The following is a 17,766-nucleotide window of genomic DNA, read 5'->3' as shown; positions in this document are numbered from 1 at the left end:
TATGTACTGTATGATGCATTTTAATATATTAGGTTGCGGTAGGATTAATATTTAATTGATTCTAGTTGAGTTGTGCACCCTCTACTTCTATGCAAGTATTTTGTACTTTTTTGTGCTATGTTTAAGTGATACTGATGTATCATGTTAAATATAAATGTATATACTTAGAAATGTATTATATTATACTTGGATTCGTTATCATTTATTTGACAAATAAGTATTATACATTTCCTATTTTATTTAATGGATTGTGACAACCCAAGGTCGGAGTGTATCATAGCATATTAGAAGAGGTCCTCAAAATGCAGCAGCGGGGTAGAGTTTAAAGTACCTTTTGGCCCACCTATTCCCTGACAAACCTGACAGCCAGGGTGTATTTTGGATATTAGAAAGTGAACCTTGTCAGTTTATTCAAAAATCGTCGGGATTTTACTTTTCTGATCCTGCTCAAACTTGTCTATAATTCCATTACTAATACATGCCGGGTGCAGTGAAAAAACCTAGTATATAATTCAAAATTACTCTCAGTGGGGTCACGAGAGATCAATTTACCTTTGTTAAGGACTCAAAAGTATAATCAGAAGTAATTTGAGTTCAAAATAAACATCTATAAAAAGAATGAGAATACATCGTAATATGTAAAATACGACTCCTTTACATCTTTATCATAGTCATTGTGAAGAGAGAAAATACCACAAAAAATAAATTTTTTGGAAGCATACGAGTAACTTAAGTGCTTCAAAAATGTATTTTTGTCGCATTATTTCTTCTCGAAACAAGACTCAGGTTATATAGCACAAAGCCTCTTGATTTCAAACGAAGAATTGTTCAAGTTTGAAGATTATAATATGAAAAGTCATTAAAAATATATAATCTATTGGTCCGTTCTAAGCACAACTATCTACAAAATCTCTATAGATGTGATAACCCACCTTTATTTCTTAATTAACTTTTTCTGTCCTTCCCAGAATTTATCTTGTTCATTTAGTTTTAAGGGAAAACTCATAGAGGTTGTATAGTTAAACTGGCATAATTTATGGCCACGTTGAGTAATATTAAAGTATACTCAACGCCCCTAGGGGACAGAAAAGTGTCGCAACGATTACAACCTTTGTAGAAATATTAATCACGTGGTTCTTGTTTCGCTACTTTGTTTGATATAAGGCAGGTCGGTTTCCACAACTCCGTTTTCCATTCACAATTCTAAGGCTACTCTGAGTACGGGCAACAAGGTATCAACTGCTCCACGCTATTTTTATGGCCTTTATCTATTTCTCTCTCCTTGAGATTCGATGGGATGTTATGTGAATATGATATATTCTTAGTTTTTTCATAACCCGAATTACCTTTTTTGTTGTATTCCGGAGCAATACAACAATTTGGCAATCACACTAACATAAAAAATTAAAGTTCAATAAATTTTAAGAATGAAATACCTCTTAAAAATAATATTTATATTAAGTTATTTATTAAAGAGAGTCAGCATCGGCATATATTATATCGAGATATTTGAGCGAACGTAGTATTAACTTTGTTGCCCTCGTACATAGATATATCAATATGGTAAACTTCACTTCTTTTATTGTATACTCTTTTATATCCCAATAATAATTAAAAATCGCATAGAAATTAAGTATATAATATGTATGCATTAATTATAATAACATAATATATGTAATAAGTGCATAATATAATATAGGAAATAGCGTACATACGTATAGTTGAGGTTTACCTTGTCTTTCCTGCTTGGAGGTACTCCCTCTTGCGGACATCAAGCTATCAAAAATTAAATGTACCTTTAAAAAATAAATAAAGATATTGAAATTTAAATATTATTAATATCTTTATTTATTTCATATTAATTATTATTTTAAATATTGTTATTTTATATTCAATTATGAATTAAAAAAGAATTCGAATGACCCTTCCGCATTGAAGAAGATATGTCGAGGAAAAGAGCCTCTCAAAGAAGTCCTGCGGAGGATGTAACTTCTCATTTTATAACGGATCGAGAAGTGGACATGCGAATCCTCAATCCTTCAACTACATCCATTTCATCTAGTCCGAAACTCAAGCACTCTCATCTTTGTCCGGAACCATCTTCACAACAACGTTTCCGCTCTCCTTCAAGGGAGTCTAAAAAACCCAATGTGTCCAAAATCCCTTTGTCTCTTAATCGGGTTGTGAGTAAGAAGAAGATCGTATCGCCGTCCAAGTCCATGAAGCGCAAGGAACATTCCTCCACATCGAATAAGCGTAAATTCATTTTGAATAACTTTTTTTTTGTTAATAGACCATATTGCTGGTACAAATTATACTTGTAGAAAGCATTTAAATTGTATGTAGTCTAATCATACAATTTCTGCTTTTATTAATTATTTACTATACTACACTAGGACGACTCCAAGTATTACCTCTAAAAATATCTCCCAGGAGTACATCTAAAGGCAAAGCCAAAGATAAGAACATATTCTCTGATGTTGTGCAGCCTAATAAGGCAACTAGTAAAAAATTGAGCCAGGAGAAACCTTGGAGACACAACATGAGATTTCAAAGTGTTGACAAAGGTAAGTCATATTTATTTCATTTTTACTTAGGCCCTGGATATCCTATCTGATGAACTCTTCTTCTTTTATTTTTAGCTCCACTGATTTTACCCGAAGATAGCTGTGTGACAAAAAATGAGCGAAAATATCGAAAAGACTTGGGAGATGTCAAAGAATATATGAAGAGTAAGAGTGAAAAAATAAAGGCTCAATCCAGAGAAGAACGTATTCAATCCTTTCAGCGTAAAGAAAAGATCAAAAATAGACTAGAGGACTTGGAGACACTTCGTAAAGAAAAAGTTCTCAATTCCTCACCTTCGAAAAATAATTTTTGTCCCATTCATGGCTATGATAAACAGACTCCTTTGAATAATGACATTAATAAGAATAGTGTATTATCCCCCGAATCTAAGGTAATTTCTTTATATCTAAAGTTACTTATAAAACTTTTATTATTTATTTTTAGACTACCATTCAGAGCCACGGAACTTACGGCCCTCCTAATAGAAGTGCCGTTGATACATTGAAAGAAGTTCAAAAAATAAATCTTGATAATAAACTATTTTTAAAACTAGAAGAGCTTACGAAAGAACTGCATATTAGTAGTCATCATCATCGTGGACTTCAGGGAACGAATCAATTACTTGATCAATTACCTACAAAACAAAAGAGCCACAAATCAACTTTAAGTGATGATACCATCTATAAAAAGCCTTCTACCAAACAATTTAATTCTGTTATAAAAACATCTGAATCTGAAAAGCAGTTAGTGAATAATATGTCATCCAAACCGGATTTCCTTCTTTCTCATGGTCAATATGACAATGAAGAAAAAATAGAAAGATATACAGTAAACCGAACAACGTCGCCCATAGAATCTCTTATTCATAAACATGAAAAAGACATTAACTTTATCAAAAAAATGGACTCCAATTTACTTCCTTCGTCCCTTAAGTATGATCATTTTAATTTTCTGTCTACAGTCAAAAGAAAATTAATAGAAGAATCTTCTAAAGAGGATTCGAATGGTATATATTCCTCATCACAAACCCAACCCCCGCCACCACAGCCTACACCTCTTCTATTAGTCAACAAAACTACCTCTATCTCTGAGGATACTCTTTCTGAAGGGCTTTTGTCTACATCCCTTGCATCAGTAAGCAAAAAATCATACTCATCCTCGTGTGCCAAAGACAAATCCAAAGCTCAGTCATCAACAACCAATGATTCGTCTCGGTCCAAAATTAGTATAAACAGTGAATCTGTCAATAAGTCTTTGAAGGCGCTTCCTATTTCTACCTCAGATCTTTCTTCTCAGAAATGTGAAGACGTAAAAGATAGAGGTGTAGCAGAATTTGTTCCTAGTGCTCTACATCTAAGATTTCTAGCTGAGCTTAATCAATTTGAGACTATTCAAAGTGCCGAAAAACAGATTGATAAATTGGAGCGAATCAATGATATATCTATTGTAAGAAGAGATGCAGCTACTATGGCACACATTATAAAGGTATGTTCACGCAATAATCGAAACTACGTTCTTACAAAAATATTTTTTTAATATGTGCATCTTAAAGAATCTTTATACTGATTTATTTAATTCTAGGATATAAATGAAGCGTCTAAACTCAAAGAAAAAAAGAAAAAGTTAGACAAAGCCTCAAAAAGAGAGTCTCGTGCTGAATTTGAAGCCCGCATTCGAAAAGATATCAATCAGTTATTTCATGATAAATTCATGCATTTAATCGAGTCACAAACGGAAGCAACAAGAGTTACAGCGAATGCTACCAAACTTTTGGCATCTTTTTCCAAGGATATCCTAGAGATAGAGCTACAAAATAAATATACCAGAGAGAAGAGATGTCACTCCATAGATGAAAATTCTGAGACTCTGTGCTCTCCAACAATAAAGGGGCATCGGCAATCTATTAACACCCAATCAAACGCTTCTGTAGAAGCAGTGTCCTCACAGACTTATAAGACCTCAATGAACGTTCCAGAAGAAGTTATTTGTCTTATTTCTAAGACAGAGTCAAGTATTCCAGAGGTTTTAAGCGTTTTGGAAAAAGCCAGTCGATCTGGTGATTCTATTCGTCAAACAATATCTGAGGTCATGAGTCGGAGAAATGAGGAGGACTGTCCTTCTTCTAGTTCGTCTGTGACGTTAAATACGGGTAATATAACTGAAGAAATTGAGAAAGAAATATCTATTGAGGGGTGTTTGACTTCTCCATTTGAGCTAAGTCCGTCTCAAATGAATGTAGAACAAAATAGTAATACCATCAATGAAGATGATAACATTCTAAATTGCTCTTCCTCTGAGTTCACTCTGAATATGATTGAGCAGCATATTCTTGTTGAATCACGTAGAGCAAATAACCAATACATATTACTTAAACTTAAAGAAAAAAAAGTCCTAGAAAAGGCTACGTCCGAGATGACAATTCTAGATAAAGAGAAGAAAACTTTAAAATTGAATAATCAAGATACGTCTCATATCACAAAGAAACAAAAAATGATCATCTCCACTCTTAAGTCTCAGAGAAAAGAAATCAAAAGACTCAAGGATAAGCTCAAAGTTGCAGAAAGAGAACGGCAATTTGTACTCAGTCAACAGAGGAAAATTTTGTCACAAAAAAAGGGGATGAAGGAATTAAATGTGGATTCAATCTCTGATTTGGAATCTCCAGAAGTAGTGTCTAACCTTCAAGGAAAATTCATCATTAATGATTTATCCATTAGTTCTAGTACTCATTCCAATGAAAATATGATTCCCAAGACATTGTTCTCTTGTCCAAAAGATACTGTAAATAGTAAAGCCAGTGAATCTTTTGAAGAATCCTTAACAAATATTTCGATCTCTTCTGATCATAGTGACGCTGCTATTCGTGTCAATGCTCTAAAAGATGAGCTTCAACGACAAAAATTAATGGCTAAAAAACTGAAAGACCAGCAAAAGGTTAAGAATAAGGAGAGTCTTCAAGTTCAGAAAGAGTCTCTTAAGAAACAAATCGAAACTTATGATAAACTCATAGTTCGAATTCGTGATGAAATTACTCATCAAGAAGTTCAAACATCTTCTGATGTTGTCCCGCCTCAAATAAAAACTCCTGGTAGTAAGTCTCGATCCAGTTCTGAATGTAATAGAACCATTACTAACATAGAGGAGAATGATGAAGTGGATCATGAGCTTATGAGCAATAAAACCTCAATTTCAGATACTATTGAGACAGAAGCCATCTCTCCTGATAACTTTTCCCTATCTTCTTCATCTAAAGTATCCACTGTGATCTCTGATCATACCATAAACCATAATTATAAAAAAGCTATCGATGAAAAGGTAGTTACAACACTTTGTGGTTCCATTTTTAAGACCTTGGTGAACGACACATGTCAGCAAATGAAGACTCTTAAAAATGAGCCTAATTCACAAAAAAAGGTTGTTTACAACCGCCCTATTAATGAAATAAAATCAGCGAAGCATTCAATTCGGCCTCAGGATTTAATGCTGACAACATTTGATGTAGACTCTGAAGATAGTATTTCTGAAGCAAAGAAGAATGATGTATCCACTCCGAATGTTATATCTACTTTGGATGATGAAGTAGAATATACTGAAGATGAAGCAGCAAATAATGATTATATTGATGACGATTTTGGTCTAAGCTCCATCAGGAAAGAGTCGGAAGAACTTCGTCAGCAGCAGCTCCTTATAGAACAAGAGGTAATTAATTAATGCATTTATCACTTTCATTTCATGCAAAACTAATGAATTAATTTTATCTTTATTTTAGATCAGTCGTATCCATGAAGAATCTACGACAGAAATAGACAAGCCTCCTCCACCTCCTTATATAATGAAGACATCCAATTTGAGACGTAGACCAGTCATTAAAGAAGTTCCCAATCATCTTTTATCTGCCAGAAAAAATCTCGAGAACCTTATCCCAAAATTCATTGATGCCATCCATGGAGACTTGAAGGACATATATTTTTTTGAGGAAATATACAAGGATTTGAATGAAAAGTCCTTGTATGAGGAACCGCTTCAATTCTTAGAGGCTCTTTATGATACCCTTGCTGAGAGAATTGAACAATTGGAGCGTAATTCTGATAACTCGAAGCAGAACCCTCCTTGGATGAAACAAAAGCCCTTGTCAGTTATTCATAAGTCATATCCCTTGGATAAAAAGGGACTTCTTGTGAAGGAAATCCTGAACCTCTTTGGAAGAGGAGGAAATACTCAAAAAGACAATTTAGCTCTTCGTTGTTTGAAGAAAATGAAGAAGAAGCAAGGGAGCAATGTGGAGTACATTTTGGCGACAGAGCTGTATAAGGAAGAGGATAATGAATGGAATAATTACGATGACGAAGAAACGCGGTTCAAGGATGCCTTAACATCTGATATTTTCGATTATTTGTTGAAGGATACCATTGATGAAATCAACTCATTGTAGGGGCAAAATCTCTTTCGTTTTTACGTATACAATATTTAATTTATAGTACATAAACATATTTGATATTATCCCTGACGAGAAGTAAACGAGATAATTCATATTTTTATCTAATACAATATAATTAACCTTTGATCACATTGGTCATCTTACTCTTATTTACATGAATACATATTTTAATTAGCAAATAAACAGAAAAAACAATTACGACATTCCAAGATAACATTCTATGAATCACTCAGGAATTTTTTCTCAGTTTACTACAATCAAGTATCAATTATCATCATCAACGTCAATGTTATTTATCATTATTATTAATCGTAATTACTATTATTTCATTTGTAAAAATGTTCCCAGTCAAACATTTTTTATAGTATTTCAGTCTTTATATTATTGTAGAAACTAAAACGTTGATTAAATGAGATGGAGGGTGTCGACTGCTATTATCATGATTTTATTAATATTATTGCTATTTTGGCCTGCCCGTTATACTGGATTTATCTCGACTAGAGAAAGGTAAGGCCTCGAAAAGGGACTACTTTTTGATTCCTCCCACCACGCAAATTCTTCTTCATCAACGAGGATGTTGATATCGTTCATCGTCATCCTTAGGAAAGAATTACGTAATACAGCCAAACAGACTTACATACAGATCTAATAAGTAATAAATTGGAAGGCACCCGCCATAAATACGTCTAATAAAAAAGGAAAGGAAAAGAAGAAGCAGCTAGGAGAAGAAGTAAGACAAAATTTGTACGTTGACTACCTAGCTAGTTTTTAATAGCACATTCATGTTGGAGCACGTCATCAACAGCTTCTATTTACCGATTTGTATATATTAAACTTTTTTAAAAGTAGTGATTAATTGTCAATTGAGATTACATAGAATTAGTCAACAAGTACTACTTAGTACTTACTACTAGAAATAATGATGCAACAAATTAAATTTGCGCTATTAAAGACTTTTGTGGTCCTGATCTACATTATAAGCCACATCTACGACTATTTGTCCTATCCAATCTACGCTCTCTATTACCATCCTTGGAGAGTACGTCGCTATAGGAGGAATGTGCACTCCACAGTGGAGCGGAAGGAGAATTCCATCGTCTATGAAGGCATTATCCAAAAACTCAATCCTGGTAATTATAGGAACTTCATTCACATGTAATTATTCATTTGTCAATTTCACACTTTTGGCAAAGTATGTTTATGTATCCATATGCTTAATGTTAAGGATGAGTCAGGAGAACTTTTTGATACATGTTTCCTTGTTAGTTGTTAATCATTAGTCATTATGAAAGAATTCATCTTTTGTTTCATTATTAATTATAGAACATTTTCAGACTACAGAGAATTGTGTAAAGTCAAAGTGGATACCATGTTTGGAGCCTTTGAGTACTCTGTTGCCAAATATGGAAGTCGTGTTTGTTTGGGGACAAGGGAAGTCTTCTCAGAAGAGGAAGAGCTTCAGCCTAATGGAAAGATTTTCAAAAAGTATGTCATGGGTGCATATAAATTCATGACATATGATGAGTTGAAAGAGGAATCTTATAATTTAGCTGAAGGATTCAGAAGTCTCAAGCTCCCAACAAAGACCCATATAGCCATGTTTGCTGAAACTCGTAAAGAGTGGATCCTCACTGCATACGCTGCCTTCATTAATAACTTTACCTTGGTTACTCTTTACACAAATTTAGGTATATTATCTTCTGTCTGATGTGTAAATGGACAGTAATTATAAGAACCTTTTTTTTTAGGTGAAGATGGAGTCATTCACGGTATTAATGAAACAGAAGTCAAATTAGTAGTTTGTACTGTCGATATGCTTCCTAAAATCAAAAAAGTTATAAAGTCTTGTCCTCAAATTGGAGTCGTGATTGTTATGGAGGCCAACACTGGGAAAACTATTGATCTAAAGCCCTACGAAAATAACAATGTAGAATTCATCATGTTTCGGGATCTCATAACTAGAAAATCAAATGAGGATCGCTATCCGGCTCCTACCCCCAGAGATCCAGCTATTATCATGTACACTTCCGGATCTACTGGAACACCAAAAGGTGTTGTCATAAGTCACAAAAATATTATATCTGGAGTGAAGGCACTAATGAATGTCGTCACTTTTAAGCCCTCGGATCGATACATGGGCTATCTACCATTAGCCCATGTCTTAGAATTGATATCAGAGATGGTATGTTTAATCTGTGGTGTAAAAATTGGATATTCATCTCCTCTTACTCTCACTAATAAAAGTAGTAAAGTCAAAAGAGGATGTAAGGGGGATGCCAATGTTTTCAAGCCCACGTTGATGTGTTCTGTTCCTCTTGTACTTGAGAGAATTTATAAAAGTGTTGTTGATACCATGAGAAGACAAGGTTGGGCTATTGAAGAACTATTCCATTACTTTGTTGCCTATAAAATGAAGTGGCAGGATCGAGGATTTGATACACCTCTTTTGAACAAAACGTTATTCCGTAAGGTCCGATATTTTATTGGTGGGCGTGTTAGACTTTTAATTAGTGGTGGGGCACCTATATCACACGATACACAATCTGTATCAAGAACTGCTTTGTGTGTTCCAGTACTACAAGGATATGGCCTTACAGAACTTACAGGGGGTGCGACTATGTCTGATCCATATGATCGTACTACTTGTCGAGTTGGACCACCTCTTCTGGGGCTCAAATTAAAGTTAGTTGATTGGGAAGAGGGTAATTATACCATCAATGACAAGCCTTTTCCAAGAGGAGAAATTCATTGCGGTGGTGACAGTATAAGTATTGGTTACTTTAAAAATCCTGAAAAAACTGCAGAGGATTTTTATGAGGAAGATGGAATCCGATGGTTCAAAACTGGAGACATTGGTCAAATGGAAGCAGATGGTGTTCTTAAACTTGTTGATCGGAAGAAAGACTTGGTTAAATTATCTGGAGGAGAGTATATCTCTTACGGAAAAGTGGAATCCATTCTCAAGACTTGTCCCATTATCGAAAATATTTGTACCTATGCCGACCCTCTAAAAGATTATTTATTTGCCATTGTCATCCCCGACAAAGCTCATCTAAATGAACGAGGACTAACGCCAGAAGCTGCCTGCAGGGATGCGTCATTTATTTCTAGCGTAACGAAGGAAATCGGCGATTATGGATTAAAAAATGGGCTTGTTAAATTTGAAGTACCTACCAAAGTTTTATTTGTGTCTGATGAGTGGACCACTGAAAATGGTCTCATCACTGCAGCATTCAAGATACGCAGAAAACAAGTTGTGGAGATGTATAAGCAACAAATTGATCATCTTTATGTTTAGCTTTGACAAAGCAATGTCTCTATGCTTTTAGCTCTTATATTTTGCATCTCTGTGATTCCATTTTCAAAAATATTATTATTATTATTTCTATAATTCTATATATCCATATAATATGTATACGCTTTTTGAAGTAAAACTAAATTCTCCAGGGTTAATATGTAGAACGAGCAATCTTTTTCTGCGTTTTCCTGGAGAGCATTGATCAATGAATAATAATAGTATATATATTTTTTTTTATGCAAGAAGAATGTAATCAAAACTAATCCAAACATGTTCATTTAAATATTTATATTTTCTTACTTGTTTATTCAGCCTTTTTGGCATCATGATTTATTTACAGATTAATTATTATTTATTTTGCTATAAGTTATTAATTGATCACTTTATAAATATAGCAAACATTTGTATAGACATTTTATTTATTTGAAGATAACACTGTAATATGTACTTTTTCTCTATAACTCTTGATAAAATGGCAAAGTTATGTAATAAATTATTACTTTGAATAGATATAATATACACTAGGGGTTTTCTCTCAGGATCCCAAGATTTCTCGGGATTTTACACCTTTGGGAAATCCTGCTTTAACTATTTTATAGTATGTTTCCTTTGATTATATTACATAATCCACCAAAAAATTGTTTGTACATCACTTAATATTTAATTAGTTTTTGTTGTCGGATCGGGTCACGGAATTTAAAAAAGCAGGATCATCTGCCACTATCTCATTAGTATCCTTCATTCAATTTATCTAGATCATTATACAAAAAAAATGGTCGAATAATTTTTTGTTTATGGGTTTTTCTGAACGCTCAATTAACTAGTTTAATTGACCCAATTGTTAAAGCAAAAGTTTTACCATGACATAAATTCACATTTTATGAATTGAAGAAAGGGTTCTACATTGATTCTATATATTATATAATCTTAAAAAAAATGTGGAGATTGAGTAGAAATTTATTTTTTCTTTTGTAATAGTTATTTTTTTATCTACAATATTTAAATGAGATTAAGTAATTCATTAGTTTCCTTAATATTTATGAAAAAAGGATTGGCATTGTTATAAGACTAATAGCCTTCATCAATAATGTTAAGGTCACATGAAAACACTATTCATTTCAGTGTTTCCTGTATTGTGGGATCAGTCCTAGGACTTAAAGCATTCAACATTAAATACATTTAATGATTTACTAGCACTGATAGCTTTATCAGTCTTTTGATAGCTAGATAGTACGTTCTACTCTACAGGTATATTGTCCACCGACCTATATATGTCGGTGAACTATGATGCAACTTGAGGGACGCAAATGACGTAGTTAGTTGTAACTTTGTAATTTCAACTGTAGTAATCTACAATATGACCGGTCTTAAGACTGATAAATTTTATTAAGACCGGACTGATAGAAATGCAGTCCTTTTAGTTTTTTAGACCGATCCAACACTACCTGTATAGCATACGACATACAATCTAGGGCGCAGTTCAATGATAATATATAATAATGATTGCTCATCCTCTTCTCGTAGCGTTTAAAACGCAAAAAGGAAAAAATTGTTTTGTGACGTCATCGAAACGGCAAATTTCGATCATTTTATATAATACGCATATTTCTAAAAAATAAAACAAACTTACGTACGTTCACAATTGAAAATCAAATAATGAGGGCAAAAGAATTCAATTTTATAGGTTTAACACTGTGCATTACTTTATTAAAAACATGAGAGTTACAACAAAATAGTTGACATATAATGGTATAATAGTATGGACAATTACATACAATAAATAAATTGTCAGATTTAGTTATGTGCTGAGAGGAGAGTTAATTTAATGATATATGAGTATGAGTTAGTAATGAGGAAATTTCCTTGTGTTTCTTGTTTTAATCTTGCAGTCTTTAGTTTTTTGAGAAAGTTTAAGTACTTTATACGATGAAATTTTCTTATTCTGACAAATTTCTTAATGATTTTGACATTTTGGTGGGGGTATTTTGTAGACAATAAGTCAGTCAGTCTTTTTATTACAAAAGGATCACAGTCAACTCTAGGATTATGAAATTTTAAAAAGTAACTTTCCATTTCTTTACAAAATTCCAAGAATTATCCTGAGGGCTGCATGAGACCTCCTTGAGATCTAGAAACAATCCATGGACTTGCTTGTACGAGTTGATCAGAATCTAAGTATTTTGTCTTTGTACCGAACCTTGGAAATTCTTCATAAAGTTTATTTGCCAAAAATAAACAGTGATATAAGTGAATTCTTCTTTTTCACATTCCTTTGATGGATCCAGTAGTTCATCATCTTTGATTTTGTTAACCTCATCTTCTAAAATATCCTCAATGTCCTTATATCTTCATGGTTACAATTTTCATACTCATAAGTATTAGGGTCTTCAGCTATCATTTCACCTTCTTCAAGCAGCAATTGTATATCATTTCCTATGTCAATATCCTCTTCATCATAGTTATTTTCTTCTGGTTCATCTACCAGAGAAATTTCATCAAGGGTACTTTGTATCTGATCCAAAATAGGAGTCATATGATGCAGTTTCTAATTGACATTTAACAACGACGGTTGAAACAGCAAATTGTGATGAATTGGATATAACTGGTATACGAAATCGATCCATAAATTCCACAGAGTTAGGTCAACCGTTATCCCCAACTGTTTCCAATATCTTTAATTTTCGTTCCCATGTCAGAAATCATTGCGTATATTTTGATTCCTATTTTTTCTAACTCGGAAATAATTTTGAACAATAAATCTTTGGTGATCGCTCTATCGTAATCATAACAAATCACTTGTTTCCAGGAGGAAATCAAACCTCGAACCATAATGACCTGAATGATGAAACAAAAATATTATAATTCAATACAATAAAAGCTTTGCGAAGGGAGCTAATTGAAATGGAAATTGTTGAATAGAAGAGAAGATAAGGAAATACAATAAAAAATTTATTATTAACTTATTCTATTGTTTAAATGGTTGTAGTAATATTAAAATGGTGGCTGTTATCATGATAAAATAGGTAAGTTTTATAATTAAAAAAATCTGCAATGATGAACAAATTTGCTGTTTTCATTTAGTAAGATATTGGAGTACCAGAGACTCTACTTTGATATCAAATATTTGCTCCTTTCTTTGACAAATAGTCAGTTCTTTGGATAAAGACATTTCATCAAAGCACAGGACACCATATTCATAGTTTGGTTCCTTACTGACTTCAACTTGTTTTTCAATAACTTTTAAGATATCTCTTTGTCCTCCAGGAAGTGTTTCAAAATCTTTAATCCACCTTTTGAGGGTTGTCACACTCGGTAAAGGAAATAACTTCTTGTCCCTTATGTACTTATAAATCCTGCTTGAGAGGCTATTTAAAGCAAGGACATTAATAATGTCTTCCTTTTCCCACCGTGTCTTAGATTTGTCCTTAGCTATGAGCCTGTTTGTTTGAGAAGGTGTGAACCATTTAATGAGTTCTTTTCTCACGAGTTGTTTAATACTCTTCTTTGACTTGAATCTTACATTTGCCTTCTTATACAGATTGAGGGATTATGTAATGGATTGCACCTGGTTCTGCAACACTTTGATTTTGTTTTTCAGCAACTTAGTCTGAAAATCCTTGCCGGTCTGGAAGCCGGTAGTTGCCATTTCAGGTTTCACTTCAACACTCTAGGTTTTGTCAAAAATGGAATCTTCTTTGGCTTTAGTTTCAGCTTCTCTCATGACTTGATGAAGCATTTCTCTCCTCTGTCTCTTAGCCAATCTTTTACCTCTTTCATCCTCACGAGGAGGTTACACGAAAAAATGACGCGAAAATACGAACGACATATCATTACTATACAGGTGTGCGGGTCTAAAACTGAACACTCCTTTAAATTTTGCGCCATGCACATATTCGTAATTTCATTGAGTTGAAACCGGTTTTTACTTCGAGGCAAGGGTCTTGACTAGTTATAAACAAAACTCCAGCAAAATCTAAATAAAACAGTGAAACAACACCGATAATAAGGAGAGACGTCGAGTCGCAATTTTGGAACTTTCCGCGCGGGGAAAAGCTCCCACTGAAATTGCCAAGGTTATCAACTGCAGCCACACCACCGTTTACAGCGTGGTAGCCAAAGGGACTCCTGAGGCGACCACAAGATCTAAGTCAAGGCCTCAAAGGTCGGACGAAATGGTTGCTGCCGTGAAAAAGTCTGTCGAGGACAAAAGAGGTAAGGTAACTCTCCAGGGAGTTCAATGTCACCAGAAGGACCATGGACCGGCTAGTTAAGAAAGATCTTGGCATTAAGGCCTACAAGAGAATCCCTCGTCAAGCCTGCAAGCCTGTAGACAAGGAAAAACTCCTGGCAAGGTCGAAGATTCTTCTCAACAATCTTAAGAAAAAGCCAGCCACTCGCCTGATTGTTCGCAGTGTTTGGGCGTTTAAAGAGAATGCTGTCGGGAGTCCAATACAAGTCCAAGGACCAGCTGAAGTCTGCCCTCAAGAATGCCTGAGCCAATCTCGACCAGAGCTTCATCGCCAAGTTGCAGCAAGTTCCGGTCCATGCTGGAGTTGGTAGTGGAGAACAAGGGCGCCCATATTGAATAGACATGTGTCTAAGCTCTCATCTTTCATGTTAAATAAATTAATTCGTCGACCACTTTAAAAATTACAGAATTATTTAACTATTTTTAAAAATTTCAGAGTGTGCAGTTTTAGACGCGCACACATATATTATCATTGGGCGCAGTTATAAATTTTTAACTGGAGGGACCTTTAATTCTTTTAATACATACAAGTTGTAAAACATGGATGGTATTTTATATGTTACATAAAATCTGAGGGATCATGTTCTCACTCTAACGGCACCCATGATTAGTATTGTATCCGTCCTTATTTATTCGGTTCAGTCTAGTCATAGGATCGGTCCTTAAGACTGTCTGTCCTTCGGCCGGACTCTCAAAAAAGTTGAGTGACGTTATCAAGGACCGAAATTTATCAGTTTTAGAACTGATATACAGGACTGAACTGGACCGAATCGAAACTTAACTGGACGGGACCGCAGTTTTCAGTCTTAAATAAGGACTGACAGATTATATCCAATTCTAAGGTATCCTGTATAAATTGGCCCACGCGTCATACTTTCTCTTTCTATCCCCAAATTGGAAACACCGACAAAGGATAGTTGAAATTCAACTTTCGCAACCTTTTAGCAATAAATTAAATAAATTTGGTACCTCAAGCGTAGGGACGCAAGGTGAAGGGAAGAATATAATTGACTGAGGAAGAGAAGACGTGAAGTGAAGCGAATAATTCATTGACGGACGAAAGGGATCTCGACTTTTCCGAGTTATTCGGTTAATTAGCACTTCGAAGGATCACGAAAGTAGATGGAAGGTCTCAGTGTGTTGCAGAAGTTGTGAATTTGGCTCTTATTGAGTTCTCTTGGAGTCCATCCGTTGACTGAGAGAAGAGGATCGGAATAATCAATTATATTAGATGGAATAAGCAAAAGATCTAGAAACTTCTACTTCTTCATACACAGATGCAAATATACAATACGAATTCCAAATATGAATATGACAACTGCTAAGGAAAATAAAATTCATTCTTTATACCAAGGTTAATTGAAATAGATATTTCTATTAAGCTTGCTTTAAAGTACCATTTACAAATTAACGGGCCAGTTAAAAAACACACAGGATTTACATGTATGGACATAAGACTAACTAGAACTGATTAAAAAAAGAAGAAATAAAGTTAACTGACGTCATAAATGGCCGAAGATAATAGGTTTTAAGACTGATTTGCAGGACTGAACTCAACGGGACCGATACTCTGCTGGACGGGACTCCAGTATTCAGTCCTAAATAAGGACTGACACAACACTACGCTTGATATAATTCTTCACGGACTAATGATCTGTAAACAAAAACAAATCAATAAATAAGGGATTTTAATTTATCTAGAAGGAGTCTTCCAGTGAATCTACTAATGGAGAGAAAGTTAATTATTCGAAATTGCATGCATACATTGAAGAAAAAAAAACGATATTCTCATGCAAAAGAAATGACTACATCATTGTCATGGTAATTAACACATAGCATGGCTTTGATGATAAAGTACTAGTTATTATTACGCAGTATACGAGATGATTTTTTAACAACGCTCTTCTTACAGGCTCACATGTTAAGACAAGTTTAATCTAGCAAAAATAAATGGCAAATCACATTTTGTCAGTCCTGTAAGAATGGTTCTTAATGCCTATAGGTCTTTAATGCCAACTGCAGTAGCTGAAATGACGTTGTTACTAACTACGTTCTTTCAGATGTTAAACATAAAAATAAAATTAAATTGGTCTGTTCATCAAAAAATGATGTTATTTATGTCGATGAAACTGGGACGTATTATATCTTAAATTAATTTTTGGATGCCATGGATAGAGATGGGCTCAAAAGACCCACAGATGTCATGTGCTTGACTACAATTCATCTTTTTTTTTCAAGTAAATACTTTATAAGAAACACATTATTTACATTTAAAAATCCAAGACATGTATTTGTGTTACTATAAATATTTTAATTAAAAAAGAAGAACATTTGTTCTGGATAATGACAGCAAAATGTAAAATAATCATAAATTTTTAGATCAAATATCTTGTACAATATGTACAATTGGTTTGTATTTTTTTTCTTATGAAATGAACAGCCAAAATCATTCTAGAAAAGAAAGAATTCATCAGATAAAAGTAAGTCTGCTAAATGAATCAATAAGATTTGATCATTAAATTAATAAATTTTGATGGAGTTCCTATCCATAAATAAATAAATATGGCAAGTACATTTGTTAACAGTCTAATTTTTTCCTTTAATTTTCTCTACAAGTTTCATATAAATCATACAATTTCACTAATCATGTAACTATTATAAATATTCGCATAACATAACATAATATCGATTAATATGTAGTTATGTTCTCCAATTGATTTCAAGAAATGGTGAGCTGCCTTGCTGATTATAGAAATATTCAGAAGTTGATGATTGAATCATCCCCAAATTTAATTAATCTCTTGGGTTCTAGAATTGAAACAGTTTTTATAAGATTGGTGTATAATAATATAATGTAATACTAAAAGTAATTCGATACCACATTCCTTGATATCGTCAGTGATAGATAATCATAATCTGGACGCAGCTCAAACATGTTCCAATGGCCTTTACCGTCTTCGTTAAGTATTATATTTAATAAACAATAATAAATTATGATAATAATTCAAAAAAGACAATAATTGAAATAAGTATTGGATGGCTTACAATTGAAAATTCTAGCAAGCCCGATTACATGATGTTCTAACCCAAGGTTAATGGAAATACAAGGTTAGACAAAGAATACTGAAACAACTGGGAGTGCATCTTAAAATCGTTCTCACTTTTTTTCTACACGAGGAGGCTGACACATTCTTCCTTTGTTTTATAAATTAT

The 17,766-nt window shown here is 33.7% G+C and overlaps 2 protein-coding genes and 1 long non-coding RNA gene across 7 annotated transcripts; 2 read left to right on the top strand and 1 right to left on the bottom strand.

Annotated features, from left to right (window-relative positions):
• Positions 1-55: 55 nt before the first annotated feature.
• Positions 56-7,443, top strand: LOC121130506 (uncharacterized). 3 transcript variants are annotated; one of them, XM_071893696.1, is made up of 7 exons: positions 56-91; positions 1,912-2,256; positions 2,397-2,567; positions 2,643-2,959; positions 3,013-4,053; positions 4,150-6,267; positions 6,338-7,443. In XM_071893696.1, exons 2-7 carry the CDS (start codon positions 1,944-1,946, stop codon positions 6,998-7,000), a joined length of 4,623 nt encoding a protein of 1,540 aa, XP_071749797.1. In that variant the 5' UTR covers positions 56-91; positions 1,912-1,943; the 3' UTR covers positions 7,001-7,443. The 3 variants fall into 3 exon arrangements, with proteins under 3 accessions (XP_071749797.1, XP_040582186.1, XP_040582193.1); XM_040726252.2 differs by lacking the exon at positions 56-91 and adding an exon at positions 1,711-1,792; XM_040726259.2 differs by lacking the exon at positions 56-91 and adding an exon at positions 1,774-1,792 and having other exon boundaries at positions 1,912-2,338.
• Positions 7,234-10,900, top strand: LOC121130530 (long-chain-fatty-acid--CoA ligase 4). The gene is made up of 3 exons (XM_040726270.2): positions 7,234-8,136; positions 8,341-8,694; positions 8,755-10,900. The coding sequence occupies exons 1-3, from the start codon at positions 7,926-7,928 to the stop codon at positions 10,302-10,304; spliced, it is 2,115 nt and encodes a 704-aa protein (XP_040582204.1). The 5' UTR covers positions 7,234-7,925; the 3' UTR covers positions 10,305-10,900.
• A 1,080-nt stretch (positions 10,901-11,980) lies between these two features.
• LOC121130498 (uncharacterized) lies at positions 11,981-16,446 on the bottom strand. Of its 3 annotated transcripts, XR_011783912.1 has the most exons (4): positions 16,318-16,446; positions 16,055-16,207; positions 15,523-15,871; positions 11,981-13,139 (listed from the first exon to the last, which is right to left on the bottom strand). It is a non-coding gene; the product is annotated as an uncharacterized lncRNA (long non-coding RNA). The 3 variants fall into 3 exon arrangements; XR_011783909.1 differs by lacking the exon at positions 16,318-16,446 and having other exon boundaries at positions 15,523-15,874; positions 16,055-16,301; XR_011783908.1 differs by lacking the exon at positions 16,318-16,446 and having other exon boundaries at positions 16,055-16,281.
• Positions 16,447-17,766: the final 1,320 nt, after the last annotated feature.

Source organism: Lepeophtheirus salmonis, chromosome 1, assembly GCF_016086655.4.
Source record: "Lepeophtheirus salmonis chromosome 1, UVic_Lsal_1.4, whole genome shotgun sequence".
NCBI lineage: Eukaryota > Metazoa > Arthropoda > Copepoda > Siphonostomatoida > Caligidae > Lepeophtheirus > Lepeophtheirus salmonis.
This window is presented reverse-complemented; position numbering and strand designations above follow the sequence as displayed.